The sequence below is a fragment of the Gymnodraco acuticeps genome, unplaced genomic scaffold (assembly GCF_902827175.1).
Source record: "Gymnodraco acuticeps unplaced genomic scaffold, fGymAcu1.1, whole genome shotgun sequence".
Lineage (NCBI taxonomy): Eukaryota > Metazoa > Chordata > Actinopteri > Perciformes > Bathydraconidae > Gymnodraco > Gymnodraco acuticeps.
In genome coordinates this window covers 197,919-223,638 of record NW_022990107.1, presented here as the reverse complement: position 1 = coordinate 223,638, position 25,720 = coordinate 197,919, and the positions used below count along the sequence as shown (strand labels likewise).

The following is a 25,720-nucleotide window of genomic DNA, read 5'->3' as shown; positions in this document are numbered from 1 at the left end:
TTTTGCTCCTCATTAGTGGGCGGGGCTTAGCGGGTCACGTGATCTGACTGTTGAAGCAGCGATGGAGAGAAGCTAAGGAAGGTGAGCCGTTCCACCACCCTTATTTCTCGTGTTTTTGTCATTAATTATGACTAGACAATGCCTTATTCTCTGTATAAACTCCCTTAATTATAGACTATCTATGTCAATTGGAGGATTTGTGGGAGAATTATATTTACTAGGGAAACGTATTTGATGTTGTGGCTAACTGCTAGCTAATGTTAGCTGTCAGAGACTACTTCCTGTCTGAATGCTGAACCAAATACACACATATTTTAGCTCTTTTTGACTGTTTTACTGCACTTTAACTATAATTTCCTGGTTTTAAAACTCGTCAAATCATCTAATGGTGCCATTTTATTCTAGAGCATCACCTGATTCAATGCTTTTTATGGGTGGGGGTGATGTTATTGGTCTTTATTAATCAATAAACATGTATATCAAAAGGTTATTCTCACTAAGAGAAGAGATATTTATGCCATGTTTAGCTATTTGCTGATTTTTTTGCATTTGTTCATTTAGAATATAGTTGATAACGTTTGCCACAATGAAGTATACTTGCAATTATGGGAATAATAAAGGTTTGCAATAAGGGAGAAGTGTTAATTGAAACCCTCCCTTTCTCATTATCCTGTTTTACAATTGTCATGAACTTTATACATTAAAGGGATTTATAATAACAGGAGGTGAACACCGACCTCGTGAGGGACAGCCCTGCAGGTTTAATAACACAACAAACAAGGGATTACAATAGTTTGGTCTGAAACAGTGACACACAGTTGATCTAGAGTTTATTCACAACATTTCTAAACTACATATTCATTTAAATTGTCCTGTCATTTAGGTAAATGTTCTTTACAAATTCTCTGTCTTGTATATCTTAGGCATTTACTGTCGTTTTAATGTCTATTTGCCCGTTTTGAATGCGCTTTATTTTTGTAATGCAATTTAAACTGCATATCTTTTATGAAAGTGCAAAGACATTATTTTTATTATAATTATTAGTGCTTTTAGGTATAACACCAGTGTTTCCCACAGATCTGAAATATACTTGGGCGGGTGGTGGCAGCGGGCGGAGGGGGGGGGGGGGTGCGCAAAAAAAAAAAAAAAAAGTTTTCATTTTGTATAATCATTTTGCGTAAAGATGGCACTCAAGGGCACACTAGTGGTGGTGTTCCTGGCGGGATTTGAACTCAGCCTTCCGATCTTCAGCCCACCTCACTATCCATTAGATCAATCACTACCTCTCAAATGGAGCATATTGTGTTTACATAATGGTGACCACACTGTTTTGAGACCCACTGAGAACTTAAACTAAGTTAACTATCTAAACACTCAGAGATTCCTTTACCTCACCTGAGCTGAGGTTATCCCGAGCTTGAAATGACACAACAGAGACCAATCAGGGCTTTGATTATGATCTCTATGACCGTGGCCATGTTGGCAGGCCACATCATTGTAGACAGCCAGTCACCCTGTGTGAGACAGGCCACTTAACGAGGCGAGATCAGAGCAAGGGAGCGAGGGATCATTGTCCACAAGTTAATCGATCGCCAGATGGCGTGGTGGTCCGGACGAATAAAAAAAAAAAAAAAATTATAAAAATAAATAAAAAATAAAAAATTGGTCGCGAAATTACTTGGGCGGCCGTTAATATACCTGGCGGCCCGCCCAAGTATAGTCTATGTGTGGGACACCCTGAACACTGCAACATCTAAAACTGCAGAGCTGTTCAACTCTTAATTTACACATACAGTACTTTTTAATGTTTATATTGTGTGAAATCCACCTACGGAAACAAATAAATAACCTGAACCTGCGGCTGTTTTTTTTGTATATATAATATAATTCATAATTCATTTAGTTTTTTTAATTGTGTTAAGAAAAGGAAGCAGTCAATAACATGTTATTTCACCGGGATGATAAGACAGAACAGATAAACCATAGATATTCAGAAAAATTAACCATATTAAAAAAACAACACTTTTTTTATATATCTTTTACTGTGTTTCTGTAAATTCCTTGCATGTGGACCCACGGGACTATCAGAAACGTTGCTATCAGAAACAATGTCCGACTGTTTTGGACGTAATATGGTCGGTGTTTACATTAGCATCGCTAACACTCAGAGCTAACCTGTACTGGAGAGCATGTGTGTGAAGAAGCAGGAAGTAAAAAGGAACTCACCTTGTGGTATAACCGGCAAGAGAGAAAGCCTTTGAGCTCCAAACTGTTTCAGAGAGAATCCTTGATAATCCATGATATGGCGTTTCATCACGGCAGCATTTAGTTTAGACAGTAGCTGCCGGGTCCCGCATGAGCTCAGCCCCCTCCTCTTTTAATTTATCAATTTCTTTATTTTTTAAAGCTTTATACCAAAATCATCACTTTAGAAACAGGAAGTGAAATAGAGGGATATGAGGCGTGGCTAGAATGGGTGATCTGTTTGGTATTTTGAGCAAAACACTTCATAGACATGCTTTTATATATTTTCATATATCTGAGACCTATGCCTACAAATAGCATGATAGGTGACCTTTAATCAGTACATCCAATTCTGATTAAAGTTGCTATAAAATCTAAGTATTGATTGTTTTGTGACAGGGATCTGCGCTGGCAGTGGACTCCTCTCTTCACAGATTGCTTGTGTAATGGCAGCAGTTTGGCAGCAGGTTTTGGCAGTGGACGCAAGGTGAGACTCCATCATGCTTTCAATACTCCACACTGATGAAGAGAGACAATCAGACGTGTACAGACAGAGGGATCGAAAAACCGTTTCCCACAATCCAGAATACAAATATATATAAAAATATGTATAAAATATCCTTGTGAGTCACCGTGTGTGTGTGTGTGTCTTCCTTCCCTCTCTGCAGGTACAATGCTTACCGCACGCCTACGTTCCCCCAGTTCCGAACTCAGTACATCCGGCGCCGCAGCCAGCTGCTCAGGGAGAACGCCAAGTGTGGCTTTGAGCCGGGTCTGCGCAGGCAGTACCTGAGGCTGCGCAGTCAGCTGCTGGCCCTGCGCTACGGGCCGCTGTCCGAGCAGAGCAGCTTCAGGGCCAGCAGTGTGCGCAGCTCCCGCACCACTCTGGACCGCATGGAGGTCAGACCCAGAGAAACAGACAGGCAGAGGAGGCACAATAGCAGGAGGAAGGGGGGGGTAGTCTGTAGTCATTTGGAAAAGGAGATATTTAAAGTATCTGGAAATATAGGACTCAACATATGAGAGCCATCTGGAAGGCCAGTATGGAGCGGGTTTCCTGCCAAAACGTAATAAGTGCGCTACGATTCACTAACACACACAGTGTGGGTTCCAAATACTGAACAATTTCCAAATCAAGGAATCAAGGAAGTACTCAGTAACTCTTCCAAACACCATTGCCCTAACTTTCCTTTAATGTATTACATTTTACTCAACCTAATCTCTAGTCTACTTGTTTTTTAAATCATGGTCTCATCTAGAGTATAATAGACAATAAGGTGCCTAAGGGAGTTTAGAACATTTTGAAGCACTTTAAGTAAAGAAATATTGTGCCGCAAGTCAACATGTGAATCTGTATTTAGTTGCAAACCAAGGTGTGTTTGTTAGTGATTCGTAGGGTGTTTGTAAAACATGTTTTGTTTGTTTTTGCAGGGAATGAGCTCACTTTTTAGTTTCCATGAATCAGCAGCAAGCAACACTTTTGTTGCCGTTCAGCTTAGTTGAAATGGCTGGAATTGCCCTCTATTTAATACCATCTAGTTAAAAATGCATGATATTTAATGCACATTTTCAGAATGATTGTGTTGTTTTTTTTGTTGGTGTTTATTTGCACTGACTCCTACGAGGTTCTCCCTCCTCCTCCTGCAGGACTTTGAGGAGGACCCCCGCTCTCAAGGAGCCCGAGGCCACCGCCGGTCCGTCAGCAGAGGATCCTACCAGATACAGGCCCAGATGAACAGAGTCGTGTACGACGAGAGGTAAACGCAGAGTTCAGCTGCTGTCTCATCTAGTTCTTTTGTGATCACATTTTTATTGATTAATACACAACATGTACAACCAAAAGCACAACCTTTCTTCTTTTTTTAGATACAATTACTAGAAGTAGATGAGAAAAAGAAAAATTAGACGACAGCAATTACTTCCAAAATATACAAAATGCAGAATACATATGTAAGCTATAAATAATAACAATAATACAGAAATAAAATAAAACAAACCCAACCCTCCCTCCTAGACATATACAGTAAACACACCACACACACACACACACACACACACACACACACACACACACACACACACACACACACACACACACACACACACACACACACACACACACACACGGTGTTCGCTGTCAGCGCTATCAGACAGGAGTGTATACCATCACTAACAAGCTTCTGTCTCAGGTCCTTTAGCATTTTACTGTCAGAACCAGAATCCCTCTATTCGTCGCACAAAGGGAAAATGTACATTTGTTACAGCAGAAAAAGAGCCAAAGGCTGCTTAATGTTACCGAAGCATGCAAAGAAAAAACTATTAAAGATACAAAAATTACACAATTTACAAAATACACATCCTGTAAGAGTTCTGAGAGATTTAGCAGCCAGGTCTATATTGCAGTTATTAACGGCATATATATATATATTGCACATCATTTATATTTAACAACAAGGGCTGTTATAGCATAGTCTGTATTGTTGTGTGTGTGTGTGTGTGTGCGTGTGTGTGTGTGTGTGGGGTCTAGCAGGGGCTGTGGTGGTTATATGGTCTTCATTTGATTTGTCCTTTGAGCTGTTGTGTTTATTTGGATTTGCTGGCTGTAATTATGGTTTGGCTGCACTTAGTCATCATCAAAATCTCTTATATTTATTTTTTAAGCTGAGCCATGTCTCGAGTACTAAACCTTAGTAACACAAACACTTGTGAAGTGAATTTCTAAGGAAGTTAAGTAGTCAGATTTAAGTATCTACTGTCGTAAGCCAAGCTTTTCCCAATCAACTCAAATTCTCTAATCAAGCACAGAGCACTGTCAGCTAGATTGTATTCTATTCTTTTAATAAATGGTGTTTATTTAAGATAAGATAAGATAAGAGGTACTTTAATGATCCCAAATTGGGACATTTTTGCGTTGCAGCAGCATAAAAAACAACAAAACAAGGCATTGCACATAAGTAGAAATTAAAGAGTAGAAATAAACAATACCTGAATTTAAACAACTCAAAAAAACAATACTAGAATTAAAACATTAAAAAAACACTAGAATTTAAACATCTCAATTTCACTTCATTTTATTCCCTGCAGGCCTCCGGGCAGCCTGGTGCCGACCTCGGTGGCGGAGGCCAGCCGGGCGATGGCCGGAGACACGACTCTGAGTGAAAACTACGCCTTCGCTGGCATGCACCACATCTTCGACCAACATGTAGACTCTGCTGGTAAGTTGAACTTTATTTTCGTACATTAAAGGTGAGGTTTATTTAGCAAAAGATAATGGTTTCATTCCCCGTCAGAAACAGCTGTCAAACAGCAAGGAAAACCGGTGACAATAATCTACTAAGTAATCCTTTCTGTTTCTCCAAACTGCATTTACTGTACCTCATACAACCCCACATTATAACATCTCTTTGAAGTAGTCAATATACTTCTATTTTGGGTCACTTTTAGAATTGCTCTATGGACTGCAACGACACTTGCTATACATCTGTATAAATGTGACAAATCACTTTTACAAAGATTACCTCATACATCCCTCCTTAAAACCGAAACCACGCATTTCCTCCTTTATTTCCCTCTTCCAATGCAAAACAAATCAATACAAAGGAGCTTTATTGACATCAAAAGCATAGCATCGCCAAAGCGTACTGCACAAGGCGTTACAACAACATGTCAATGATAAGATAAGAAGTACTTTATTGATCCCAATTTGGGACATTTTTGTGTTGCAAAAAATGTAAAGACTAGAAATAAATATTCCAAAATGTAAACATTTCAATAGAAATAAGCATTAAAAAAAGAAAGTAGAAAATATACATGTTGAATTACAAATGTACAGTCACAAAATATAAAGCAAGTTATTATATATACGTATATATATATATATATATATCCGGCACAACAGCAAACACCAAAACATACATGCCAACAACAACGTGCAAATTAAAGGTCAAAGAAAGTGTGTGTGTGTGTGTGGTGTGTGTGTGTGTGTGTGTGTGTGTGTGTGTGTGTGTTGTGTGTGTGTGTGTGTGTGTTGTGTGTGTGTGTGTGTGTGTGTGTGTGTGTGTGTGTGTGTGTGTGTGTGTGTGTGTGTGTGTGTGTGTGTGTGTGTGTGTGTGTGTGTGTGTGTGTGTGTGGTGTGTGTGTGTGTGTGTGTGTGTGTGTGTGTGTGTACATGGTAGGGCTGCTCGATTATGGCAAAAATCATAATCTCGATTATTTGGGTCAATAATTGTAATTGCGATTATTAAATGCGATTATTTATTGGAGAATGTGTTTTTGAACGGTATGTTTTTAACAGTTGATTACCCTGAACTTTAAGTATAATTCAACTGAAAAACCAACAAAAAATTATTTATTTTAAAAATCGTTTTATTTCGAATACGTTGTTTTCGTAATCGTTGCAAGCCATAATCGCGATTAAAATACAATTAATTGAGCAGCCCTAGATGGTATGATTCTGTGACTGTGATAGAGTCATATCCAGGATGCAGTCAGGAAACTCTGCAGGTGTGTAGGTGGGGTTAAAATGAGGTAGGGTCGGTGCAAAAGTGGTGTAAGTAGAGGGTTAGAAAGTTGGGAAAGACTTGTCAAAACTGGCACAATATGACCGGTTTGTCACAATGTCTTGTTAATATCAATGTATCAAGGTAAAGTGTGTTTATTTTAGGCACATTCAAAAATGACTTGGACTTGCCTCCTTGTGATTTACACTCTGTCAGTGTGTGTGTGTGTGTGTGTGTGTGTGTGTGTGTGTGTGTGTGTGTGTGTGTGTGTGTGTGTGTGTGTGTGTGTGTGTGTGTGTCCTAGCATTACTATACTTGTGGGGACCTAAATCTGTTTATATAGTCACGTGTGGGGACTCTCCTCCCTCATGGGGACAAAATGGAGGTCCCCATGAGGGGAATCATTAATTTTAGGGTGAAGACTTGGTTAGGTTTAGGTTAGGGTTAGACATGTGTTGGTTATGGTTAAGGTTAGGATAAGTCTCCTGGAAATGCATGTAAGTCAATGTAATGTCCCCTGAAGTGATGTATACATGGTGTGTGTTTGTGTGTGTGTATGCAAAAGTTGGAGGAGAATTACCTCATACATCCCTCCCAGGGTGTCCGCGGGGTCTTAAAAGTTGATCAATCAATTTAGCGAAAATTAAGGCTATTAAAAAGCATTAAAAAGTATTAAACAGCATTTTCCAAGGTATTACATTTTGTAGCTTAAGATAAGATAAGATAGAGCTTTATTGTCTCCCTTAGGAGAAATTTGTCTTGGGCATCGAGATAAACAAACATTCTCTCCCGATCCCGAGTCGCGTGCAGTGCCGCGCCTCTTCCTATTCCAATTCCAGCTTGTTTTCAATAAGTATATGAATGGTCCAAAGAGGTTGTGTTCTACAGTCTGCCTGAATGTAATCATGGCGTAGGTGTGTAGTGTGATTCTGTGTAGTTTATTGATGGCATCCCGTTGGGTTTGACGTCATCTGAACAGGACATCGCACGCTCACTGCTTGATAGCGCGGAGGTCCGTTTACGCCGGTTGTTAAACAGCATCGTTATGGGGAAATGCAAGTCTGCGTCCAAATGGTTGGAAGATAAGGAGGAAGGACAATCAATACTGTATATAGTCAATGTGACGTAAAGTGTGTCGCCAAGGTAACCGGTTAGAACTCGAAGTGGTGATGAGCTCTTAAAATGTATGGAAAGGGTCTTAAAAGGAATTACATTTGACTTCAGGATTCCTGCATATACCCTGCCTCCTTAAAACCCAAACTACGCATTTAATGTCCTCCTTTAGAGGGTTAGGGTTTCTTTTTAGATGATCATTTTCCAAAGGGGGGTTCGTTTAGCATGAAACACTTGAAGTAACTAAAGGATAAGTTAAACAAGAAAGTAGAAAGAAAGGGAGGTGATAGAAAACAATTTCTGCTAAACAGTGAGCATTGATTGAGAGTCAGAGCTAAACATTTCAGATGTGTGTATCTCACACGGCACTGTCCTTTTAATTCATGTATCTTTGTTATTCATGTTTTATTATCTTTGCTTTTAGAGGAGTGTTTTTAAATGTCATTTTATAATATGTTTCTTAATGCTCTTGATGTCTTTCATTTTTGTAAAGCACTTTGAATTGCCTTGTGTTGAAATGTGCTGTATAAATAAACTTGCCTTGCCTTTATTTCCACTTAAAAAGCATAGCATCGCCAAAGCGTGTCGCACAATGCGTTACAACAACATGTCAACGATATATGTGGCACAACAGCAAACACCACCAATGTGCAAATTAGTGTGTGTGTGTTTGTGCGCATTGTCACTCAATTCTCTTTCTTCTTCCCCCAGTCCCCCGGCTGCAGTTTGCCAACGACGATAAGCACCTGCTGGCCTGCTGCTCTCTGGACGGGACGCTGTCCATCATGACGCTGTCCCCGTCCCCCCCCAGCGTGAAGGTGACTCTGAAAGGTCACGCGGGTCCCGTCACAGACTTCGCCTGGTCCCTGAGCAACGACATCATCGTGTCCACGTCTCTGGACGGGACGCTGCGGATCTGGAACACGGGAGACGGGCGCTGCATCCGAGAGGTCCGAGACCCTGAGTCCAGCGAGCTGCTGTGCTGCACCTTCCAGCCCATGAACAACAACCTGACCGTGGTGAGAGATTCGTTACTCTATTATCAATGTGTTTAAGATAAGATGTATTTATTTATATATAAGTTTATCCACTCATGGCAATTATTATAAAACTAAATCTGTACACTTTACGTCGTTTTTGTAGCTCATGATGGAAAGGAGCAGGGAGAAGATAATCTTATTTTACCTGCCCCTTTTTCTTTTGAACTTTTTCTTTGTCCTTCACAGAGATAACCTAAATAGGACATACATGGAGATGCTTACATAACTGCAGGGTTAATCATTCATGCCCTCCTTGGACACCAAAAAGACATACAATTGATTGATGCTATCGATTTTCGTATTGTGCAAACATTATCAACATATTACAGACATTTACCTGCCCCTTTTAATTAAGTAAAAATACAAATCGATGGAGATATTTAAAGATAAGATATGCTTTACCAATCCCAATACGGGAAAAATATTTCTGCAAATGTAGATATTTTATTTCAGTACATTTTAATTAAAAGGATCTGAATACTTTGTCCAACCCTGCTAGAAATCAACCACAAGTCATTCATGATTTTTGTTGCTTTTATTTCCTCTTTTCAACATTCTCTACATTCTTTAAATGAACGAATGACCCTGCATCTCATTTTCTCATTGTCTCATTTGTGTGAATGACGTACAGGCAGTGGTGTAACTATCGACGGTGCAGCCCATGCAAAAAAATATAAAAAATGTGGGGCCCCAATGGCATTGAACGGTTCACGCAGTCTTCAAAGTAACCAAGCAACCTACATTAATTTGTAATCTGTCTGTCCAATGACCTTGCTCCCTTTCATGTCATGTGATTGCGTGACGAGCGATCCGTTTAATCAACCTGTGCTGTAGCTAGCAGCAGCAAGTTCGGCAGCATTATAAAAAATGTAATAGCTTGCATTTATAATGTACAGCAAACCAAAGCACAAGAGCGGCGCTCAAAAGAGAAAGGACAAGAGAGAGTGTATGTCCGTGCGTGTGTGAGTGCATCGGCGTGTGCTTATGTTTGGGGCGATGGGGGGGGGGGGGGCCCAAAACAATATTTGCACCGGGGCCAATCACAACTTTGTTACGCCACTGCGTACAGGGGTTTTTCTCTGAAAATATAGTACGAGGGCGCTAACGTCACTTCCGGACAGAATTACGGCCCGTCTTAAAGCTGCTGAGTCATATATTGCATCTCAAACCACAAATAAATCCAGAGTTACGGTTTCTTTACTTCCTCTACAGAAAAAAGGACAGTAAAATAAACGACAAACCGACCGGACATCGACCGGATATTTTTTCGTAGCTCCGTAAAAACAAAGCTGTCTGACGCTCTATTTATCATCATATTTCTGGAGTAATTATACTGTTTTTGACGAACAGAACTATTGTTTTCTGGCATCACTTGAACATTTTACGGGGGGGGAATCTGCATTTTGGTATGAGGGCGTACGCTGAGACCCTGTTACTTGGTTTAAACAAAACCCTGACGTTTATTCACAACACAGTAATGCATGCAGAGGTAAAGCTTTTCACGTCCCTCCCGACAGCTGAATGCATGCAATATGTACGCAGAAATCCATTCAGATTTACAATAGAATGTCGAATAGCGAAACAAAAGTGCTAAATGTCGAGGATAATGAAGTTGCTTTTCCAATGACGAACACTTAAACTGATGAGCAGGATGTGAACTGAAAGCCGTGCGCAGCAGTGTCCATTTACGGCTCATTAAACGGAACATGAGGGAGATGGATTTTAGTTTTTAACCGACACAGCAAGCAGTAATATTAGAGAGGAAGAAATGTGGGTTCCTGATTTGTTGAGATTTAACAGTTTTTATCTGCCTGAACAGAAGATGCCACTTCAATCAGGAGAGACGGTTTTGATGTAAGAGTACATATTTATTGCCAGGAATACGCAAATGAATGTAATGGGGTTTTGGCGAGTAGGCCCCGTTGTGAAGGAGTATCATTCGGGAGGGGAGAACCGATCCGATGAAACCCCCCGGGGTCTAGACCCTGGTGGTGGTGAATGGATGGTTGGGTTCGGTCTGAAGGGGAGTGGCTTAGCTTGACCCTGGTGGTGGTGAATGGATGGTTGGGTTCGGTCTGAAGGGGAGGGGCTTAGCTTGACCCTGATGGTGGTGAATGGATAGTTGGGTCGGTCTGAAGGGGAGGGGCTTAGCTTGACCCTGGTGGTGGTGAATGGATAGTTGGGTCGGTCTGAAGGGGAGGGGCTTAGCTTGACCCTGGTGGTGGTAAATGGATGGTTGGGTTCGGTCTGAAGGGGAGGGGCTTAGCTTGACCCTGGTGGTGGTGAATGGATAGTTGGGTCGGTCTGAAGGGGAGGGGCTTAGCTTGACCCTGGTGGCGGTGAATGGATGGTTGGGTTCGGTCTGAAGGGGAGGGGCTTAGCTTGACCCTGGTGGTGGTGAATGGATAGTTGGGTTCGGTCTGAAGGGGAGGGGCTTAGCTTGACCCTGGTGGTGGTGGTGGTGAATGGATGGTTGGGTTCGGTCTGAAGGGGAGGGGCTTAGCTTGACCCTGGTGGTGGTGAATGGATAGTTGGGGTCGGTCTGAAGGGGAGGGGCTTAGCTTGAACCTGGACTCAGAGGGACAGGAGGTGAAAGGGGGTGGAGGAGGGTTGCGTCGTGTCACCTGAAATGACAACTGACAGAGGGGAGAGCAGATTTAAAAAGGTTTAGCGGAGCGCTATGATAGGCTTGTGAGAATAGAGCGAAGTGATTGGTTAAGCTGGGGAGTGACGCCCCGATCACTTATTGAGAGGAGAGAGAGTAGTGACATGGAAATAGTAAATGAATGAGTGGGGACGGTCTTCCTGGTTGAACTTGCGCTGAGCTTCATTTGATGCTTCCTGATGGATTTCAGAGTTAGACATGGGAGAGAACGATGAGACAGATATCTGTATAACTGTGATTAATGCAAACTTCTAAATCATCCAGAAATTCTCCTTTTTTTAAATCATTCACAATTTAATAAAAAATCCATATAAAAAATATATTATAAATATATTAAATTGTATACATTATAATAGATTTGGTTTGTTACACATTTTTATCCTGTTGTTATTTATCTTAAATGTGTTGTGTGACGCGTTGCAGAGCTTCATATTCTATTGATGGGAAAATTGACCACCATTTTAATTTAACACCAACTTGATGATGTCTTTCTCTCTAAGCTTTCTATCAATAGTTTTCCAGCTCAATAATAAACACAGATGATGATTGACAACACATTTTTTCAACATTTTCTTTATTTAACTAATTTAATATTAATACAGACATTGAATTAGTTAAAAAGCTTAAAAGCTTAGTTTATAAGGAAAATAACCCTCCTATCCGTCATTACATTTCAAGGTGTTGTTCAGAGGCCTAAAATATTTCCGCATTGTTAATGCACAATAACATTTGAGATATAATACACTAATCTCCAGATATTAAGGAGAGACAGAGATTTGTTCTGAAACCTGCAGAACACGATTTGTATAATCATGGGCGTAGACATGTCCCCCCCACTTTTCAAAATACCGTTTGTGTCCCCCCCACTTTTCAAAATCCCGTTTGTGTCCCCCCCACTTTTCAAAATCCCGTTTGTGTCCCCCCCCCCACTTTTCAAAATCCAGTTTGTGTCCCCCCCACTTTTCAAAATCCCGTTTGTGTCCCCCCCACTTTTCAAAATCCCGTTTGTGTCCCCCCCCCACTTTTCAAAATCCCGTTTGTGTCCCCCCCACTTTTCAAAATCCCGTTTGTGTCCCCCCCACTTTTCAAAATCCCGTTTGTGTCCCCCCCCCACTTTTTCAAAATCCAGTTTGTGTCCCCCCCCACTTTTCAAAATCCCGTTTGTGTCCCCCCCACTTTTCAAAATCCCGTTTGTGTCCCCCCCACTTTTCAAAATCCCGTTTGTGTCCCCCCCCCACTTCTCAAATGTGTTTATTATTATGTTTTACCCAAGCTGTGTGTGTGTGTGTGTGTGTGTGTGTGTGTGTGTGTGTGTGTGTGTGTGTGTGTGTGTGTGTGTGTGTGTTGTGTGTGTGTGTGTGTGTGTGTGTGTGTGTGTGTGTGTGTGTGTGTGTGTGTGTGTGTGTGTGTGTGTGTGTGTGTGTGTGTGTGTGTGTGTGTGTGTGTGTGTGTGTGTGTGTGTGTGTGTGTGTGTGGGGTGTGAGATATGTCCATCTATTTAATATAGTTGTTCAAAATAAGTTAAGAAATCATTCCACTGTCAGTTAAAAAAAAGGGAGTGATTAGTAAAATATGCATAAATAAAAAGAAAGAATGCAGACTAGGTAAAATGAAGATAGGAGAGAGGAGTTGATCAATTATGTGTTATTGGTTGTGAGCATATTCTAATGGTTTTTGGAGTATTGAAATATATACAGTTCTGTTTCATATGAGTGTTGAGAGCTGTATCCATCAGTGCACCAGATTGATGCCTTTAACTTAATTTGAAGGCAAACATCTTCTCCTCATTATATACACTACACATTTCTTAGCACCATAGTCCCAATATATTTGTAGAAAGGCAGGAAATGGAATTAAATCGAGAACAATGTTTCATTGCGGAGGACCCCCTGTTTTGTGTCCCCCCCACTTCTCAAACCAAAGTTACACCCTTGTGTATAATACTAAATACACAATACTAAAAAAAATACTTCTAGTACGTCGACACGTATTTAGCATTTTACAAATATTGCATCTCTCTCAGATTAACCATAATGCATTGTAATCAATAACGATCTCATTAAACAAACAAGAGACGTACAACATTCAGGAGAAGACAACATACAAACAACAAGCTACTTATTGTTCAGCCCTGAGAGTTAGAGCTCAAATAAATATTTAGTCTTTACCAAAAATCTAGCTTTCTCTAGTCTCACTGCATCCTCACAATCAGTGCTTCCCCGTCAGTGTATATATATATTCTAATGAGTGCTGAACGTCCTCCTGCTGGCTCTGTGTTGCAGGTGGGGAACAGCAAGCATCACCTGCAGGTGGTGAACATCTCCACGGGGAAGAAGGTGAAGGGGGGGTGCAGCAAGCTGACGGGCCGTGTGCTCTCGCTCTCCTTCGACGCTCCGGGGAGGATCCTGTGGGCGGGAGACGACCGCGGGAGCATCTTCTCCTTCCTCTTCGACATGGCCACAGGTACGCAAGAAACACCTGGATGCAGCTCAATCAGGGAGGCAGAAGTCATCTACCATTGTATCAAAAAAGCCCTCACCTTTTCACTTTAGCCTTCAATTCCTAATCCCCTAACCCCTCCTCCCTCTTCCACCTAGCTGAGCGCTTTGAGCACCAGGAAAAGCGCTATATAAATAACATGTATTATTATTATCTCTAGTATCTCCAGTAAGCGCAATAAAGTGAAAACATGTACAAACAGTATTCTGCAGACTTACCAATAAAACCTTGTTCGCTAGTTCCTCTAAAAAAATCACCCCGTGATAATTGATACCTTTTTTTCAATGATAGTTTAAATAAATAAAAAAGAGAAATCCTTTAATATCGTCAATCAAATCACGATTGCAGTATTAGTAAAAATAATAGCACTTATTCTTTTTTTCTAATTTTGGAGATCTAGTCAGTAAGATGGGAAATATTATTTCTTACATTTGGTTGCAAGTGTTTTTAATGTCATATAACTGAGCTTGGGAATTAGTACTAGACATGTCTCTAATGTACAGATCATAATTAGCATTTGTTGCTAACTGCAGCATTTTTTAATTTTATACTGATGTTCGTTAACTTGCAATGTATCTTCAAATAGAATACTTTAAAAAAACGAAAGGGTCTTCATCAAGATGCCCTAGCCATCAAGATATTATTTAATGAGTCTTAATTTTAGTTGCATGTGTTTTTAATGTCTTATAACGGAGTACAATTCCCTTGCGATTGGTACGAGACGATAAATAATTGATTATAATATACGGTTGTAAAATAGCGTCTTTTGATCTGATAATGATCTTCATTAACCAGTACCAGTTTGTATCAGACATAATAATCGCAATCAGTTATTTCTTGCCAATTCCCCCTTGAGTCCTGCATGTCGGAGGTTGAGAGGATGGATGTGTCACTGCCGGTCTCTGCTGTTGCCCCCCCCCTCCTACAGGGAAGCTGACCAAAGCCAAGCGTCTGGTGGTGAGCGAGGGCAGCTCCATCTGCAGCATCTCTGCTCGATCCTGGATCAGCCGCGAGGCCAGAGACCCCTCGCTGCTGATCAACGCCTGCGTCAACAAGCTGCTGCTCTACAGGTCAGTGTGGGGGGGGAGCTGGTCATTAACTGTTCTGTCTATGCTAGGGCTTCAAATAATAATAATACATTTGATTTCTAAGTGCTTTTTCAGGTGCTTTACAGTGGTGAATAACAACTAATAACAAATAACAAGTCATTTCATAGCAAATCATTTGAAGATGATATTCTAGGCTAACCGACTAATGGTTTTTGTCAGAAAATAGTCAAACAAATCCATACCTGTTCCTCAAATCAGTCCAAAACCCAGAGAAATTCACTCTAATGTGATTTAAAACAGAGAAAATAATGTTTTTTTTAAAGGTATTTTTGAGGCAGTCCTGCTTGGCTACATAATGCAGCTAATGCTAACAGAGGTTGCGTTGAGTTACATTATGAGACGTTCAAGCTCTACTCAGTAAAAATGTGTATTGGGTCAATTATAGCATTACATGTAGATTTATGTGAGATACTGAAATAAATAATGTTGTTTCAAGGAGATGTTTTCAAAGCAATATAAAGAAGAAACTAACGAGGAAATTGTATTGTTTTTATTTATTTGTACTTTTTTTTTGTTGCAACTTCACATGTTTTTTATAAATATTAATTATTGTATTTAATTTTTTTACTGCACATTCCTACTTTAACTTCTTATGTCTGTATAAATATTTTTATTATATTATTTATTTTGAAATTGAACACAATGTCCAATTTTGCCCTGAATAAATACATTTGATTCTAAATTACGACGATGGGTTTGTTTACTTTTCTAACAAAAACCAGTATGCAAAATGTTAATAAAGGAGTGTATGTTAAAGTACATGGGATTAACTGTATTGTAGTTTTCACAGTAGTATCGAAATTGTATAAAAACTTGTAAAATGTCACTGGTTTTAGTGTGTACGACTAAATATCTGGTATCGTGACGTCCCTACCTGATAATATAAAGCCTTCTTCATCGGTGCATCTTCACTCCGAAGGTATATTTAGTAGGGCTGGGAATCACCAGGCTCCCCACGATACGATACTATCATGATACTTAAGCCACGATACGATAGTACTGCGATGCTACGATATGCTAAGTATTGCGATACGATATATTGTGATATTGCAAATCACATGGCTCATGTCCGTCTTCCCTTCCTGGTTAAAAAATGTATTTGCAATATGAATAGATTCAAGATATTTATTGTCATATGCACAGTAAACAGACAGTTACACCGTACAATGAAAATCAAGTAAAATACAGGAATATGAGAATAAATAAATACTTTTAAGTTTGGCGGCAACAGCAGCATAAAAGGGCACATAAGTAGCAGCAGTTTAAAAGATATTTAAATAGTTGTATCGCACATGGTTCACAGTGTATAAAATATTGCACGGCAGACAACAAGTGCACTATGCATTGTTAAAGTAGGTAGTGCAAATGGTGAGTGTCAGTGTGTCTGTCAGCACTCACAGTTCAATCAGTGTGTTTGTGTGGGGGGGGGGGGTAGTTTAAATAGTTTATGTAAATAACCCAATTTGTGTTCTTTGAAGCTGAAAAGGAGATGGCATTGTTTTTGTTACTTTCATTGCAACATGTCTTAACGTAACTTCCTGTTTCATATAGACAAGCTTTTATTTTGAATGGACTTTTTTTGCGCTATTAGCAGGAAGTTCCCGAAGCAAAAACTTGACGGAGAAAAAGAACGGAGATAAAGTACAGATATACGGCGACATCAAAAGATAAAGTTTACATTTAAGTGTTAGCAAGGTTAGTGTTAGCTGTAATGTAAAAATGTGCTTTGTGTCTTAATTAGTTTATAAACTGTATTATAACTTTGCTAACTATTTGACTACGTCACTCTGAGTCCCTCACAGTCTGTCAGTCCCGCCTCAAAACACATCTTTTCAACTCTGTCTACCCATAAGCCCCCCCCCCTCTCAATCCTCTTGACTGCCTTTTTATTTTTGTATTTTACTATACTTACTTGTTTGCCTGTCCTTGTTTGTCTACCCTCCCTCATACTGTAAAGCGTCTTTGAGTTGTGAAAAGCGCTATATAACTAAAATGCATTATTATTATTATTTGAAGTTCACTTGTCTAATGGTATTCTAAAGTAATGCTCATATGGCAACTCAGTCTCACTCAGTGTTATAGTCACGAAATTAATCTATTGATTCGTGTTCACCAACACGATTTCGCCATTTCTTTCATGTCAGACAGAACGATTTTAAAAGCAATGTATTTATATTGGTAGTATGTTTCGTGCCTGCACCAAATAATAACAACTTAGAAGGAAAAACAGATTTAAAAAATACAGTATTCTGAGGCTCTGAGCCGTTTCTTTTCCTCGTGGACGGCAAAAAAACTCCGACATTATACAATTTAAAATAAAAGGCTTAGGGTAAGATATTGAGTAAGAACATGTTTTTATGAACCACGCAGCTTCCGGTCTTCCAAGACCCGACCGGACAAAAAGACGTGGTGCAGGCACGAAACACAGTACCATACATTGCTTTTAAAATCGTTCTGTGTGACACGAAAAAAATGCGGAAATCGCGTTGGTGAACACGAATCAATAGATCAAATTAATTTCGTGACTATAACACAAAGTGTCGTGAGCCTGGGTTGCATATGGATTTAGCTTAAATGTATTTGTTGTTTTTAGTCTTTGTGTAGCTCTCACGTTGGTTTTTGGAGTTTTCAATAAATTAGAACCATCAGTCAAGCGTACGACCGTCTTTCAGAGGGATATGCTACAGTTTATATAATCAAATATCGATTCTTGGCGTCCGTGTATCGATACAATATCGCCACGCAAAGTATCGCGATACTATACTGTATCGATTATTTCCCCCACCCCTAATATTTAATAATTTCCTTGATTTCTGATCAGTTTTTCCTCTTTGTGTCCGCAGGGTTGTGGATAACGACGGCACTCTGCAGCTGAAGAGGAGCTTCCCGATCCAGCACGGCTCGCAGCACGTCCACAGCATCTTCTGCCCCCTCATGTCCTTCAGACAGGGGGCCTGCGTGGGTAAGAAGACCCTCTGAGCTCCAGATGTGATATAAGTATAAGACATTTACACCACAGCTTGTTATACGCTGCAGGAGGAGAAGATATGCAAAAAGGAAAACCCTTAAAACCATAATTTAAGATAAGTTAAGAGGCACTTTATTGATCCCAAATTAGGAAATGTTTGCATTGCTGCAGCATAAAAAACAACAAAACAAGAAAAACTAGAAATGAACAATACTAGAATTTAAACATCTCAAAATAGAAGTAAACAAACATTTAAGCAATTAAATATGTGTGTTTTTTAAGTGATTTTTACGACCTTTTGGGGCGGTTTTATCGGTTTTATCTACATAATACATGAAAGTAACACATGTGTCTCTTCCGGGCAAAAGTACGGCTCCGCCCACTTTTGGGGGAAAACAAAGCTGTCATTTGAACGGCGGTCAATACAAATTCTGACGTTTTTGCCAATCCGATCAGAAATGTAAGAAAACCGTGGATTTTCTGATCTTCAAAGAGCCCGACGGCCAGACAGGCAAACAATTACATTAAATCATTGGAAATCGACGATTGGGCTCGATATATGGTTAAATATAGCAGTAGGCGATCGATGTCCATAGATGAGAGTAACATCTACGGCACTTTACGGCCCCGCCCACTTTTGGGGGAAACCATCGCTGTCATTTGAACGGCGATCGAGCCTGAAGCCACAGAGCTCTTCCTTTACTGTCCTTTCTTCTTAGAGGAAGTACAGAAACACTGAACTCTGGATTTGTTTTAATGTTTGAGGTGCAATAAACGACACAGCAGCTTGTTGGCATGATAACACAATTATTTTCCGCCTCGCTCATGAGAGTAACAGCTGGAGAGATTACGGCCTCGCCTACTGATTTTAATTTAACCATATATTGAGCCCGATCGTCGATTTCAAATTATTTAATGTAATTGCCTGACTGGTCATCGTAACCGGGCTCTTTGAAGATCAGAAAATCCACGGTTTTCAAACATTTCTGATCGGATTGCCAAAAACTTCAGAATATGTATTGACCGCCATGTTGTTTTCCCCCAAAAGTGGGCGGGGCCGTAATATTCGTCCGGAAGTGACGTAGGTGTCACTCTCATCTATAGTCTAGTTGCCAGCAGTGTAAACCCGGAATTGTTGAGTAATAATACAAATACATACGATTTTTATAGCGCTTTTCCTAATGCTCCAAGACACTTTACATAGAATCAGAGCAGAACAACAACAACAACAACAATAACAACAAAAAGTCCTAATTTAAGTGCGAAAGTAAAAAGTGTGGGTGGGTTGATGATAAGAAATTAAAAGCTAGAGTGAGGACCCCAAAGTTTTATGATAGAAATATATAGTAGGGTCCCCAGCACATAGAAACTGCCGGATGCTAACTTGTTAGTTACAATTAGCATCAGTTAGCATTATGCTAAAGTAGCAAAAAAAATATGGCCGCTTTCTGGTTAACCTGTACTGTACATTTCTAACATAAAACTTTGGGGTACTGAACCTTTCCTGGTTCACTTTATGAGCTGGCAAATAAACTATAAAGGGATTTTGAATTTCATTGTAGTATATTTTTAAGGTGATTACTCTTCTCTTGAGGTCTATGAATGAAGAGTCCTCATATTTTATGATGTAGTTTTCCCCAAACATCAAGGCGACATACTTTTTTCTGGTTATATAAATGTGATTCATGATGCAGTTAGAAAGCAGCTTAACGGTTTTGTTTAAACAGGTGTGTGTCTCCCTTTGTGTGCAGCAAACGGTGTTATTGACGGCAGTGACAGTGAGGTTTTATAACGGCTTAACTCACATATATGGTTTGAAGCAGAATATTCTGTTAGATAAAAGCCTCTTTTTTCCACAATAGTACTTAGCCACCACTGAAAATGAATTCTCCAAGTAATACAACACTTGTTATAAAAGTATAGCACAATTTGTGTCTGACATTTTGTACAAATGCCAACTAATATGAAAGACCAAGGAAAAAGCACTCTAATGTTAACAAAGCTGGATAATTGTTCCTAGAGTTTAATCTTTTGTTTGCATGAGTCATATTCCACCCGACTCGACTTTCCTCACCTGTTGATTATTTCTAACAATCAACAGTTCATTCTGCAGTCGAGTCTCTCAGTGTTTAAATTATCAGCTTTATGGCGCCAGTCAACAGACACTCGTTAAAAATATAAAAACACTCAAGAGTCTTCAGTTAGCGATGTGTCGTTATTTCATTCTTACAAAAGAAACTGAGGTCTTACAACATAAAACAACACATTCATAAAAAAAAGGGCACAAAGAGACACCCGAGGAATGAATAGAAATGAAATGGTCGATTGTAAAAACAACAATGCTGTCTATTGAAAAAGATTTACGGTCTTGAGAGTCCTCAGAAATTGCCTCATTTCTTAAAATAAATTATATTATTTTGTGTTAACTGTTAACTATCAAGAGGAACAAAGCACTTTTTCTTGCTTCATTTTGCATTATTTGCCGTCTCCCTTTTTTAGCCATTTGAACGTTGGGGACACTTGGAATCAAAGTGATAGAAAAACACAATAAACTTTTAAAAAGCCAGTTCATTTAGATAAATATATAGATAGATATATACTTTATTGGTCCCAATTTAACTTGAACAACCAATATATAGGTCTAACCCTAATATATATTTAGTGCTGTTGTATAGTACTGTTTAAACATAAAGGTTTTAGGACTTATTTTCATAAATAGGCTACGAATTGTCATTCAAATTGTTTTCAGTATGGCCACACAATACATTTGATATTTAATATATATCAATAAAGTCTTGAAAAGAACACTTTTAAAGGACACCTATCATGCAAAATGCACTTTTTTATGTCTTTTATACACAAACATGTGTCCCCGGTGTGTCAGGGAACTCACGCAGCGTCAGAAAATAAAACCCTCTCTCTTTTCCTCCGTACCCAAATCTCTAAAAACGGGGAACAACGAGCTGATCCAGATTTGCGTCCGAAATGACATAATATCTGAAATGTGGACCCACGGCCCAATCAGAAACGTTGCTATCAGAAACAATGCCCGACTGTTTTCAGTATGTAGTGTCTCTACTTTAAAGAGTCCTCTCCTGCTGATGTTCAGGTGTATATCAGTATGTAGTGTCTCTACTTTAAAGAGTCCTCTCCTGCTGATGTTCAGGTGTATATCAGTATGTAGTGTCTCTACTTTAAAGAGTCCTCTCCTGCTGATGTTCAGGTGTATATCAGTATATAGTGTCTCTACTTTAAAGAGTACTCTCCTGCTGATGTTCAGGTGTATATCAGTATGTAGTGTCTCTACTTTAAAGAGTACTCTCCTGCTGATGTTCAGGTGTATATCAGTATGTAGTGTCTCTACTTTAAAGAGTACTCTCCTGCTGATGTTCAGGTGTATATCAGTATGTAGTGTCTCTACTTTAAAGAGTCCTCTCCTGCTGATGTCCAGGTGTATATCAGTATGTAGTGTCTCTACTTTAAAGAGTCCTCTCCTGCTGATGTCCAGGTGTATATCAGTATGTAGTGTCTCTACTTTAAAGAGTCCTCTCCTGCTGATGTCCAGGTGTATATCAGTATGTAGTGTCTCTACTTTAAAGAGTACTCTCCTGCTGATGTTCAGGTGTATATCAGTATGTAGTGTCTCTACTTTAAAGAGTCCTCTCCTGCTGATGTTCAGGTCTATATCAGTATGTATATCAGTATGTAGTGTCTCTACTTTAAAGAGTCCTCTCCTGCTGATGTTCAGGTGTATATCAGTATGTAGTGTCTCTACTTTAAAGAGTCCTCTCCTGCTGATGTCCAGGTGTATATCAGTATGTAGTGTCTCTACTTTAAAGAGTCCTCTCCTGCTGATGTTCAGGTGTATATCAGTATGTAGTGTCTCTACTTTAAAGAGTCCTCTCCTGCTGATGTCCAGGTGTATATCAGTATGTAGTGTCTCTACTTTAAAGAGTCCTCTCCTGCTGATGTTCAGGTGTATATCAGTATGTAGTGTCTCTACTTTAAAGAGTCCTCTCCTGCTGATGTCCAGGTGTATATCAGTATGTAGTGTCTCTACTTTAAAGAGTCCTCTCCTGCTGATGTTCAGGTGTATATCAGTATGTAGTGTCTCTACTTTAAAGAGTCCTCTCCTGCTGATGTTCAGGTTGTATCAGTATGTAGTGTTCTCTACTTTAAAGAGTACTCTCCTGCTGATGTTCAGGTGTATATCAGTATGTAGCGTGCTACTTAAAGAGTCCTCTCCTGCTGATGTTCAGGTCTATATCAGTATGTAGTGTCTCTACTTTAAAGAGTCCTCTCCTGCTGATGTTCAGGTGTATATCAGTATGTAGTGTCTCTACTTTAAAAGAGTCCTCTCCTGCTGATGTTCAGGTGTATATCAGTATGTAAGTGTCTCTACTTTAAAGAGTCCTCTCCTGCTGATGTTCAGGTGTATATCAGTATATAGTGTCTCTACTTTAAAGAGTACTCTCCTGCTGATGTTCAGGTGTATATCAGTATGTAGTGTCTCTACTTTAAAGAGTACTCTCCTGCTGATGTTCAGGGTGTATATCAGTATGTAGTGTCTCTACTTAAAGAGTACTCTCCTGCTGATGTTCAGGTGTATATCAGTATGTAGTGTCTCTACTTTAAAGAGTCCTCTCCTGCTGATGTCCAGGTGTATATCAGTATGTAGTGTCTCTACTTTAAAGAGTCCTCTCCTGCTGATGTCCAGGTGTATATCAGTATGTAGTGTCTCTACTTTAAAGAGTCCTCTCCTGCTGATGTCCAGGTGTATATCAGTATGTAGTGTCTCTACTTTAAAGAGTCCTCTCCTGCTGATGTCCAGGTGTATATCAGTATGTAGTGTCTCTACTTTAAAGAGTACTCTCCTGCTGATGTTCAGGTGTATATCAGTATGTAGTGTCTCTACTTTAAAGAGTCCTCTCCTGCTGATGTTCAGGTCTATATCAGTATGTATATCAGTATGTAGTGTCTCTACTTTAAAGAGTCCTCTCCTGCTGATGTTCAGGTGTATATCAGTATGTAGTGTCTCTACTTTAAAGAGTCCTCTCCTGCTGATGTCCAGGTGTATATCAGTATGTAGTGTCTCTACTTTAAAGAGTCCTCTCCTGCTGATGTTCAGGTGTATATCAGTATGTAGTGTCTCTACTTTAAAGAGTCCTCTCCTGCTGATGTCCAGGTGTATATCAGTATGTAGTGTCTCTACTTTAAAGAGTCCTCTCCTGCTGATGTTCAGGTGTATATCAGTATGTAGTGTCTCTACTTTAAAGAGTCCTCTCCTGCTGATGTCCAGGTGTATATCAGTATGTAGTGTCTCTACTTTAAAGAGTCCTCTCCTGCTGATGTTCAGGTGTATATCAGTATGTAGTGTCTCTACTTTAAAGAGTCCTCTCCTGCTGATGTCCAGGTGTATATCAGTATGTAGTGTCTCTACTTTAAAGAGTCCTCTCCTGCTGATGTTCAGGTGTATATCAGTATGTAGTGTCCTCTACTTTAAAGAGTCCTCTCCTGCTGATGTTCAGGTGTATATCAGTATGTAGTGTCTCTACTTGAAAGAGTCCTCTCCTGCTGATGTTCAGGTGTATATCAGTATGTAGTGTCTCTACTTTAAAGAGTCCTCTCCTGCTGATGTTCAGGTGTATATCAGTATGTAGTGTCTCTACTTTAAAGAGTCCTCTCCTGCTGATGTTCAGGTGTATATCAGTATGTAGTGTCTCTACTTTAAAGAGTCCTCTCCTGCTGATGTTCAGGTGTATATCAGTATGTAGTGTCTCTACTTTAAAGAGTCCTCTCCTGCTGATGTTCAGGTGTATATCAGTATGTAGTGTCTCTACTTTAAAGAGTCCTCTCCTGCTGATGTTCAGGTGTATATCAGTATGTAGTGTCCCTACTTTAATGTTTCTAATATGTTTTATGCTCTTAATGTCTTTGCATTGCCCTTTGTTGAAAAGTGCTATAGAAATAAACTTGCCTTAACTTCTTAACTTTCTGATATCCCCCCCCTCACAGTGACCGGCAGCGAGGACGCCTGCGTTTACTTCTTCGACGTGGAGCGAAACACGAAGGCGATCGTGAACAAGCTGCAGGGTCACGGCGGCCCGGTGCTCGACGTCAGCTTCAACTGCGACGAGAGTCTGCTGGCGTCCGCCGACTCCACCGGCATGGTGATCATCTGGAGGCGCGAGCAGAAGTGACCGAACCCTCCTCCAACGAATGATACAAAAACACATAACAATTCTTCCATCCACTGCATACAGAACGACCCTGCCGCTCCTTAACCGTCCGATAACTAGTGTGTCCATTTTCCCTGGAATATGGAGAGTAGAGTGGTGCAGGGATGAAGTTAGCATTCTTGACAAATGCAATGGGATTTTACCATTTAATTCTTGAATTCTGCCAACAAATAAGCTCTGTGGCAAACATGTATGATACTGACATGTTTTGTAGGAATATTATTCACATATTTAACACCCCTTTGTGATTTTTAAAGCTTAAATGCAAACGTAAAAAGCTTACGTTAAGCTATGAAGGAACTACGTCACGGTCACATGACTTCACGTCACCACCGCTAAGCTAAAGGTGGCTAATGTTGGCCGTGATGACTAGTAGTCGTCTCATTTAGACACTTGTTAGCAACCGTCGTTTTTAAATTCACCAGTGGGATATTTACTGGCGTATTTTATGTTGCAAAGCTTGTGTTAACCATAGACCTTATTTCGGGCTAACAACCAGAAACACGCTCAAAAAACCATTCACTTCAAGACGTGCTAACCTTGTGCTAAATGCTAACTCATTCACTGGTTTAGGCCTCATTCCTGCACCACTCTATTAATGGATTAATGTAACGCCAAACTCAAGTGCAATCAGATAAACACCGTGCTGTGTAGGTGGTCTTATACATTAAAGCGATTGGGTTGTGTGTGTGTGTGTGTGTGTGTGTGTGTGTGTGTGTGTGTGTGTGTGTGTGTGTGTGTGTGTGTGTGTGTGTGTGTGTGTGTGTGTGTGTGTGTGTGTGTGTGTGTGTGTGTGTGTGTGTGTGTGTGTGTGTGTGTGTGTGGTGTGTGTGTGTGTGTGTGTGTGTGTGTGTGTGTGTTGTGTGTGTGTGTGTGTGTGTGTGTGTGTGTGTGTGTTGTGTGTGTGTGTGTGTGTGTGTGTGTGTGTGTGTGTGTGTGTGTGTGTGTGTGTGTGTGTGTCAGTCCTCCTACTCCTGCAGCTTTTCAACGCAGAAAGAGAGACTCCCATGCATGTGTCATGGCTGACCTCTGACTTGACGGATGCGACTGAATTCATGTGCAGAGGATGCATCGCAATCTTCCGGATAAAGACAGCAGCACTCTGTCTCACACTGACATAGATCTAGTTCACTATTTATGTAACTGTTGCTCCAGCAGTGTAATCAAGTGTAGTGAAAAAGGCCTTGTTTGCTTCCTGCAATTGCCTGCTTGCATTCGAGACCTTGTGCATGACATTGCAAATCAAATTGGTATCATCACACAAGACCAAGTGTGTTTTTAAGTATGTGTTTGTACTTATCTTTACGTGTGTGTATATTCAGTTAATGCAGATTAATATAATTT

At 40.0% G+C, this 25,720-nt stretch overlaps 1 protein-coding gene across 1 annotated transcript; it reads left to right on the top strand.

The window, feature by feature from the left end:
- The first annotated feature begins 2,643 nt into the window (after positions 1-2,643).
- On the top strand, positions 2,644-25,179 carry LOC117546300 (WD repeat-containing protein 13-like). Its single transcript, XM_034216488.1, has 9 exons — positions 2,644-2,731; positions 2,913-3,144; positions 3,892-4,001; positions 5,329-5,459; positions 8,568-8,875; positions 13,844-14,024; positions 14,989-15,130; positions 18,013-18,131; positions 24,153-25,179. The coding sequence occupies exons 1-9, from the start codon at positions 2,691-2,693 to the stop codon at positions 24,335-24,337; spliced, it is 1,449 nt and encodes a 482-aa protein (XP_034072379.1). The 5' UTR covers positions 2,644-2,690; the 3' UTR covers positions 24,338-25,179.
- Positions 25,180-25,720: the final 541 nt, after the last annotated feature.

Bases quoted from the DNA above. Each gene is read 5' to 3' on its own strand.
- LOC117546300 (XM_034216488.1), top strand. From the start codon at position 2,691: ATGGCAGCAGTTTGGCAGCAGGTTTTGGCAGTGGACGCAAG. The intron at 15,131-18,012 runs GTCAGTGTGGGG...TTGTGTCCGCAG, and splicing joins AACAAGCTGCTGCTCTACAG to GGTTGTGGATAACGACGGCA. The intron at 18,132-24,152 runs GTAAGAAGACCC...CCCCCCTCACAG, and splicing joins CAGACAGGGGGCCTGCGTGG to TGACCGGCAGCGAGGACGCC.